The sequence below is a fragment of the Scylla paramamosain genome, chromosome 13, assembly GCF_035594125.1.
Source record: "Scylla paramamosain isolate STU-SP2022 chromosome 13, ASM3559412v1, whole genome shotgun sequence".
NCBI classification, from domain to species: Eukaryota; Metazoa; Arthropoda; class Malacostraca; order Decapoda; family Portunidae; genus Scylla; species Scylla paramamosain.
Window position 1 is genome coordinate 7760001 of NC_087163.1, and position 10000 is coordinate 7770000.

Genomic DNA, 10000 nt, shown 5'->3' on the forward strand with positions numbered 1-10000 from the left:
CATGAATGAGTGAGTGAGTGAGTGAGGACGACGAGGGTTGCGATATTTATGGATCCCTCCTGGTGAGAGAGAGAGAGAGAGAGAGAGAGAGAGAGAGAGAGAGAGAGAGAGAGAGAGAGAGAGAGAGAGAGAGAGAGATTCCGTTAGCCATTGTATTTCTGTTCTCTTTACGTTTTGTTTTTTGTTCTCTCTCTCTCTCTCTCTCTCTCTCTCTCTCTCTCTCTCTCTCTCTCTCTCTCTCTCTCTCTCTCTCTCTCTCTCTCTCGTTCTCTCACTCTTCTCCCCTCACGACTATTCTAATTATTCGCAGAGTCCTTTATGCTCAGCCATTTTCCCCTTTTTCTCTAATTATTGCATCCCTCTTTTATTTTTTACTATTTTAACTTCAGCTTTTCACCATTTTCTCTTTCTATTTTTGTGTGACGTTTTTACTCCTTTATTTTTCTTTCTCGCATTTTTTCGTGCATTTATTTTCGCTCATTATCTTACCTTAGGTTTTTTTTTTCCTTTTTTTTTCTTTTTTTTTTTGGCCAAGTCGATAATACCCAGAAAAAAGTTCATCTGCCTATTGCATTTTCGCTTATCATTATGGCTCTACCTTTCCTGCTATTTTCCGTGTTATTTTCCTTGCTTTGCTTCAGCGTCCTCTCCCCATTTTGCCAGAGCCGTCCCTCTTTCCCTCCATGTCTCCCTCTCTTTCCCTCCCTCCCTCTCATTTCCTCTTCTCATATATCCACCCTTGTCCTACTTATGTCCTGTTTCAACCTTCCCTCCTCATCTGGTCAACTTTCCTTTCCTTTTAATACTGTCCGCGTCCTTCTTCCTCTTCTGTCCTCTTGTGTACCTTTTCCTCTCGTTTCCCAGCCGCATTTTCCTCTGCTCCACTTCCTCTTCTCATTTTCTCCTTCCTCCTGTCGTATTTTTTGCACATTTCCATATTTTTTTTCCTTCTCGTTGAATATTTAGTAACTTTTTTTCCACTTGATGTCGTCTTTCACGCTTTATATGTTGCAGTTTCATGGATTTATTCGTAAATCAGGACTTTTATGTAATTTCTATTTCGAATGTTTTTTCCTCAACATTTCCGAGTTAGAAAATGTTCTCTCGTGTTTGAAGCCATGGGTCAGATATGCGTTCTGTGATATTTCATTAACTTTGAGGGTAAAGTTGTGTGTGTGTGTGTGTGTGTGTGTGTGTGTGTGTGTGTTATCTCCTTTAATGAATAAATGAACAGTTGAATATATACATAGATTGACAGAAAACAGAGACAAGTATACACACATGGACAAAATAGACAGGCAGAGAGACGAGCCAGTAAATACAAGGATACATATCAGATATACATAGATAGACGGCAAGCGTGCGCCAGGCCCACTCATACATATGGAGAAACAGGCGCTAGACACGCGAACACAATTATCGGAGCATGAAACAGACGATGGGGAGGGAACGCCAAGAAGACGCTAAGTGGTGTTTGTGCGTCGTGGGCTGGTTGAGTTGAGGGCTGAGGAGATCACAGAGAAGGGGTGTGTGTGTTTGTGCCCGTGGGTGCGCACGTGTCTGTGTGTGTGTGTGTGTGTGTGTGTGTGTGTGTGTGTGTGTGTTTGTGTGTGTGTCCTTGACGACAAACTATACCTAATGACATTAAGGGGAAAGGAATAAAAGAAGGAAGAGAAAGAGGAGGAGAGGAATACCTGTGTGGGAGGATGGCAGGTTAGTGAAAGAGATACCGTGACTCTTGTATAAGATAACATAAACTGAATACTTGGATAAACGCTGACTTTTATTATACTTTATTATGACTTTATATATATATATATATATATATATATATATATATATATATATATATATATATATATATATATATATATATATATATATATATATATATATATATATATATATATATATATATATATATATATATATATATATATATATATATATATATATATATATATATATATATATATATATATATATATATATATATATATATATATATATATATATTAATTAATTTATTTATTTGAGAATACTTGAGATAGGAAATGAAGGAAGGAAGAAAGAAACCGTGACAAGGTGGTAAAGAGGGAAAAGGGAGAGAAGGTAGAGTAGGAGGAGAAGAAGGAGGAAAAGGAGAGAACACTTATCTTCAAAGAGAGGTGAGAGATCCTTCACATTTGTGCTGTTTTTTTTTTCTTTTTGTGTTGGGAGGGGTAGAAGTTGTCTTCATCTTACAGGGCCCCCGTAGTCTCTCTCTTTCACACGTGTTGCTTATCTGAGTATCTCTACCTTGCTTCACTTCACCTCCGCCTTATCCGTCTCCCTTCCTTCTCTTGCTCACCTGCTTCACACACGCCCTTACCTGCTCACTCGCCTCTCCTCATTAAGAAGGGATGAGAAGGTCTTCCAACTTTGTCTCAAGGTTTTGCTCTCCTCTCTAATGATATGTTTTTTAATCTATTTTTTTTTCTATTTTAGTTTCTCTCTCTCTCTCTCTCTCTCTCTCTCTCTCTCTCTCTCTCTCTCTCTCTCTCTCTCTCTCTCTCTCTCTCTCTCTCTCTCCATCTATCTATCTATCTATCTATCTATCTATCTATCTATCTATCTATCTATTAACCTTTAAATATATATTTCAAAACATACAGTCTTCTCTTAATTAATGCATATGCAATTAAATACCTGTTTTGTAGAGAGTCCACGGTTGAAAATTGCATTCGTTTGTGTGTGTGTGTGTGTGTGTGTGTGTGTGTGTGTGTGTGTGTGAGAGAGAGAGAGAGAGAGAGAGAGAGAGAGAGAGAGAGAGAGAGAGAGAGAGAGAGAGAGAGAGAGAGAGAGAGAGAGAGAGAGAGAAACATTTTAACCACAAACATAGTGCATCACGAGAAAGGACAACTAGAAAAAAATACTTGAGTAGATTTTCAGTATGATTTGTTTTTTTAACTATTTAACATCATACAAAGAACACCTGCCTGTTTGGCTTTTGAAGAAAACGAGAGGTTCGTTTTGGTAAGGCGATTATAGGCGACTTTTTGGGGGATGGGCGAATATTTTTTTTAAAGGTAGAGGACGTGGGCGGCGGAAGCAAAAGGTGCAGCTCGTCATGTTGGGTCATTGCAAACCCTGGTGGTCATTCCCGGAAGAGCTCTTTACACTGACCTTTTTTCGTTACTCACAGGCAGGTCACGTTTCCATTGGACGTACGTGTTCCATACAGGTTCACAGGTGCGCGGAATACATGCAGATAATACCTGGCGGACCACCACTACCATTAGAACCACGCGGCACACACACACACACACACACACACACACACACACACACACACACACACACACACACACACACACACACACACACACACACCCGGAAAACTAAGATATATTCAGGTGTATAACGAGTTATAACACATATTTAGTAAGCAACAGAGGTTCTTAGTGGAAGCAATTAAGATTTAGTAACTCTGTGTGAATAAGTAATTTTAACTCTTATCGAACAGATCAGTTCAAACTAAATTACTGAAAAGGTAATGGGATAATTGGTTTAACTCAAATAACTTCGGAAAGTTAATGGGATAATGAAGAGTCAAGTAGAGAGTAGCTAGGGAGTTTGGTCATTCAAATCGCCATTTCAGCTTCATTGTTCTTCCAATCGAGTTTATTTTAGCGAGTTTTTTGGTGATTTTGGTATTACAGATCTACCTTTGAGTTTTATTTTTGTTTCTGAATTTGTGTTTCCGGTGCATAGCTTTGTGATTATTATTATTATTTATTTTTTTTTTGTGTGTGTGTTTGATGTAGTGTTGTGATTGCGTGAAAGATTGGATGTCTAAGGCAATGGTACTTTTTTTTTTTTCTCCTTTTGATGAGGATAAAATTAGGTGAAGCAAGCTAGCACTGCTTTGCCGTGATGAGCTGTGGCAGAGAAATCCGAGTGACTGACTTTTAGTACGGGTCGTTTTCACGTTCCTGGAGGCTGCGTGAGAGTCTGGAAGGAAGACCGCGTGTGCTATTCATACTGAAGTTCCTGTGTTTAAAAGTTACGTGTGGAGGAAGGAGTGACATCTTTTACTTTGCACCGCCACTGGACTTTTCACATGATTATTTCGCCGACGTCATGTACAGGAGTGTGACATTGGGAGGCTACAAAGGCTGATGAGGTGCCAGCCGGAAGATTAAGGTCACTTGAGATGAAGCTGAAGCGCTCTACGACTGCTTTGATAGTGATAAATGGTAGTGATGTGTTTTTGTCTGTCTTTTTAGAAGCTTGCAAATAAACATGTAATTATGAGCGGTCGATGTTGGTGTAGGTAAAAGTCAGACCAATTTTTAAGGGAAGACAGAAAGAGAGAGAGAGAGAGAGAGAGAGAGAGAGAGAGAGAGAGAGAGAGAGAGAGAGAGAGAGAGAGAGAGAGAGAGAGAGAGAGAGAGAGAGAGAGAGAGAGAGAGGGGGAGCAAAAAAAAAAAAAAGGGAAAAGGAAAGGATTCACCGGATATTATCATTCATTGGCCGAATGGATTTATTGATCATTATATTAAATTTCTTAAATCGAAGACGTGACCCACAACTTTTTTGAAGGCTATGAAAGCTCTCAGCGAGGTGCAGTGGAATTTGCCTGACATTTAAAAAAGAACCAGCATACTGTTATATATTTTTGATGAGTTGGAAAGTGCAGTAGACAAGAACAGCTGAGTCTTAGGAGAACGTCTGTGGATGTATCTAATGAAAGGTTATCTTGCATGAATAACTTGACCAAGGCAGTGGAAGAAACAGTATTTTTCACCAGGCCAATCCCGATGGATAGATTTCGTTCTATTTTGCATGTCACAAAAAAATGAGTTCGCACTGTTCTATGCAGCACTTTGAAAACTGTGGTGCGTTGTGTGCGTGGTGCCAGAATAATGAAAGGTGACACGAGGAGGGCTGAGTGGCAATGCTTGAACAAGGCTCGTAAAAGATTCTTTCTTGGTATATTTTCGTACCATTTTTTTTTTCTTCTTTTTAGATCAATCAGTGTGCATCACGAAAGAAACTAATCCTATACGGACATACGTATGTGCATGAAAGTTGTCGACTGTCTGAACTCCTCTTAGAATGGAATGAATATTTATTATGTTCTTTACTACGTTTCGGAATTCAGCACGCACACACACAATAATTCATTTACGAAAACGAATAAGTTAATACAGACATAGTAGACTTTTAAGCATCAGTAGCGTTTGTAGCTTTTTTTTTCTTTTTTTTACTGGATTGATTTTATGAACGTGCAGTGTCCTCTTGACCTCCATGTCTGTTGTGGAAAACATGTGATTTAAGGATGAGTGCGTGAACCACTCTTCATTGTCATTGGAGTCTACTTTATAATTCCACGCCATGACGGTGGAAATATTGAGGAAAAATATATGATGTTGTGTCTTTTATTAAGGGTTTAGAGCGATCCTGATGACTTCTCTGAGTGAATAAGTAACAAATGTGCACTGGAAGTACCACATATGGCGAGGATGGAGATGGACAACAAGTTAATGGAATGGATTTTTCTTTTCTTTTTAGGTTCAAGAAATGGCAAGCCAGGGAGAAAATACGGAATGATTAAAGCCTTTACATATTTTAGCTGCTTTTCTCAGGCTGTCAGCATTTGTAATTCGATCGCATGCCGGAAAAAAATGGAAGAGAACGGAATGTAGAGATAATGCCATGCTATAAAAAAAAAATAAATAAATAAATAATAATAATAATAAATAAATAAAACGTATTAAGATCATTTCTATAGCAGATCTTTCGAACAAATGCACAGTTCTGATTTTCATAAGGGAGTTTTTATTTCATTTTAATTTCAGCGCTAGAAAATACAAGAGAACATTCACTGTAATATCTTTTTTTTCAACTCGCTCTATCTGTCTTGAATAATATGGCCTCTGCCCTTGTAAAAAGAAAGACACATTCGATCCAGATTTCGCATACACTAGTGGCTTCTCAATTACTGTGTGGTAAGCGGGCCAAGGACGAATTTAATTATTTTATGAAGAGACACTCATCAGCAGAAGTATATTTTCTCTGATTTTCTGTGAAATATTTGTCACCTTTAAGATTTCGTTCCAAAGGCCGTGGTTTTGAGTTTATGTTATTGATTCACGTGTACTTCGTGTTTTTCTTTCTTGTTAGTATTATTGGCATTGTGTAAATGTTTTGTATATTGTTATTCGTTTGTTTTGAATCTCCGTCTGTGTCCTTGGCATGTATGACTGCACACACACACACACACACACACACACACACACACACACACACACACACACACACACACACACACACGCACGCACGCACGCACGCACGCACGCACGCACACACACACACACACACACACACACACACACACACACACACACACACACACACACACACACACACACACACACACACACACACACACACACACACACACACACACACACACACACTACACAAAACATATTTTTTTTCTGCTAGAAGTGATTACTGTTCTGTTATAATTACGTTGATATAACACATTTTTTTCGTCAAATAATAATTAGAATGTTAAGGAAAAAGCCTCATTTATAACTATTGTTTGTTTTCATACAGGTGATATCAAGTTAGTGACAAGTTTGGTGCAACACTTTATCGCAAAACAAACCCCTAAGCAACGCCTGAAACAAGTTCTCACCGTTGTGTGTTTACAGTGAGTTAATGTGAAAAATTCGTGAAAACAAATGTGATTTCCCTTTAGAATGACACCTAGTGGCCAGCGGGCAAAGCGACGACTCTCTGGGGAATACATGGAGGCAGGCATGCGAGCTGAGCCGGGCCTGGAGCTGCCCCGCCTGCTGCTGCCTGCTTCTCTCTGAAAACATTATTGTATGACGTTTTCTCAGTTAACTTGCCCTGGAAAGTCCCTGGAAAGATGCCCCTCGTGCATTTAGCCTGAGGGAAGCATACAGCGAGAATACCACAGGACGGTGACTGGCATTCCCAATTACTCTTCGCTGGTTGCCTTTTGGACATTTTTAGTGGAATATTAAACAGAAAGACAGCAGGGTAAAGAAACTCTTGAAAACTGGAATCGTGTCCGGTATGCCAGAGGTGAGGCTCCTCCGGCAGCCATAAATTCGGTCCACATCGAGAGAGAGAAATATGGACGTTCCTCGACGGTCCCTAGACACAAACTGACCGTAGCTGGCAACACTCCTGCCGCTGGAACGTGTGTGCGTTTGAGTGTGCGTTTGTGCGTGCTTAGTGTGCGTTTCCCCGGCCATGTGCACTACTGGACGCCACATCTGAGTCTAATTCTGCCCCGCCGTGTACACATCAGCTCATGGTGTGTGTGAGACGCAAGATGTACTGCGCCAGAGCCACCACCCTCTGCGTCGCCTACCTGCTGCTCACCGCTCCGGGGATTAGAGGTCAGTGCTGGTGACATTAACTTATTTTTCTGCTCATTATACACTCTCCCTTTTTGTACTCCCCCTTGGTCTTCTTTTTAACTGAGGTCATGTCCATCGCAATTGCTATTTTTGCCCTTTCTGTCCCACGGATTGTGAATAACTGTTTTTTATTCTACCTCTATTCTAAAATATTCAACATTCTACATAATATTTCACTAGGATTGTGTGGAAGCGTAGTGGGTTTTCCTCTTAATATTTCACCCTCAGCACACGACGGTTTTATTTATTAATATATTTTCTTTACGAGATGCTGAAGTAGAAGACGTGTAACAGAAGGCACATGATCTTTGACTTTTTTTCTCTTCTATATGCCGTTTTTTTCCCTTTAAAGCTTAACGAGAGTATATCGGATGAAGTTTTATTGCGTATCGTAGCTTCATATCTGATTTCCTGCGAGTATTGTTCGGGAAAAGCTAGAACGATAGTATTTTTTGTGTTATCATGCCTTTACTTGGTTAACATATAGTCTTTTAAGCGTCATTGAGGCCGCTGGAAGTTTAGCTAACATGAACTCATTGATCTATGAGCCGCTGGTGGTGTGTTAAGGTGAAAAACATCGTAGGAATTTATTGAGTGAATAAATGTAGTACTTGAATCTCTTGGAATTATTATTATTGTTATTATTATTTCTTTTTCTTCATCTGATCATTGTTTTTTTTTTTTATCAGAAATGATTTTATCGATGTATTTCCTACTGTCTGTGTTGTTGTTGTTGTTGTCGTCCTTATATTCCAAACCGTTTTTTGCTGTCGGAATATTTTCATTTACACACACACACACACACACACACACACACACACACACACACACACACACACACACACACACACACACACACACACACACACACACACACACACACACACACGTACGAGTATACCCACAAAGACACACAGGTAATTGAATGAATGAGGACAGAGGTCGAGCCTGTTTGTTCGTGTGTGTGTGTGTGTGTGTGTGTGTGTGTGTGTGTGTGTGTGTGTGTGTGTGTGTGGGTGTGTGTGCGTACGTACGTGTGTGTGTGTGTGTGTGTGTGTGTGTGTGTGTGTGTGTGTGTGTGTGTGTGTGTGTGTGTGTGTGTTGAGAACAAGTGCGTGCGTGCCTATTTACCCTCCACCCGTCAAGTAGAGAACGTGTCGGATTACAGTGACATTACAAATATTGCAAAAAATTACACGAGCAAAAAATGAAAACATTCCTTCAAGATAAAAGTAATTATGTGAGGGTTCCTGCCACACGCCGCGCCTTCAACCACCGGTATTATCTTTGCTTTATGGAGCTGACTGTGGGTCAATCTGTAGGGAATGACCGTGAATAGATTTAAACACGTATATTAGAGTGATTCTCTCTCTCTCTCTCTCTCTCTCTCTCTCTCTCTCTCTCTCTCTCTCTCTCTCTCTCTCTCTCTCTCTCTCTCTCTCTCTCTCTCTCTCTCGTAAGAATGTAATGTACCAAGAATTAAAAAATAGCACCAAGTAAGGGAAAAACCACTCTCGCTGACTTGTGCGAGCCGATCGAAGTAGAATTTCAAAAATATGATGAAAATTCTCCGCTAATGAGAACCCTCGACTGACTGTGAAGAGAGACCCGACGGTGGGAATCTTCCTACTCCCTTACTTATTTAACTTTGATATCCTTGCGAGGTCTCCCGTTGCCCTTCCTCCTGCTCTTATCTCGTGTCTCAGGCGTCGTGGAGCCCTGGAGGTGCCCATGGGAGGTTCTTGAGCCCTCAGGAGGACCCGCCTGCCACAGTTTACAAGAATTACATTGCCAGAATCACGCTGCCTTCCTTGCTCATGGCTGTTCCTTCCTTGCCGTCCTTCCTTCCTTCCTTCCTCGTCTGCTCCTCCCCCAAAACGTCTCTCTTCTTTTCTTCTTCCTCCTCCTCCTCCTCCTCCTCCTCCTCCTCCTCCTCCTCCTCCTCCTATGAATCAAGTGTTGTCTGAGCCGGCTTTTCTTTTTCTTCTTTTCTCTCCTTTTTCTCTTTTCCTTCTTAGACCGCCGGAGGGTTGTGTTTATCTCTCTCCTTCTCCACATGAGTTTTTTTTTTCCCTTCTCTTCCTCCTTATATACTTCCTCGTTGTATACCTCCTTCTCCACCTTCTCTTCTCGTTCTTTCTCTTTCTTCTTCACATATTTGAATACAGCGGACCAAGCTCATGATTTCGTTTAAGTTATAACGATGACGCTTAATTTTTTATCATGACTAAGGAGATGTCAATGAGGAGAGAGAGAGAGAGAGAGAGAGAGAGAGAGAGAGAGAGAGAGAGAGAGAGAGAGAGAGAGAGAGAGAGAGAGAGAGAGAGAGAGGGGTGTCTTCACCACCACCAATATTACTACTACTACGACTACTACAACAACAACAACAACAACAACAGCTACTACTACTACTACTACTACTACTACTACTACTACTACTACTACTACTACTACTACTACTACTACATTGTCGTCACCATTAACAATTTATCTTATAGCTTCAGGAGGCTTCCTTTTTTAGCATTTTCTGTTACAGCACAGCATTATTATTTTTT

At 40.4% G+C, this 10000-nt stretch overlaps 1 protein-coding gene across 1 annotated transcript in view; it reads left to right on the forward strand.

Annotated features, from left to right (window-relative positions):
* The window catches only part of LOC135106653 (hemicentin-1-like), a 198662-nt gene that overhangs the window by 7746 nt on the left and 180916 nt on the right, over positions 1–10000 (forward strand). The window contains 1 exon segment of the mRNA XM_064015949.1: positions 6607–7424. Within this exon segment, the coding sequence (XP_063872019.1) occupies positions 7337–7424 (88 nt within the window). The 5' untranslated portion in view covers positions 6607–7336.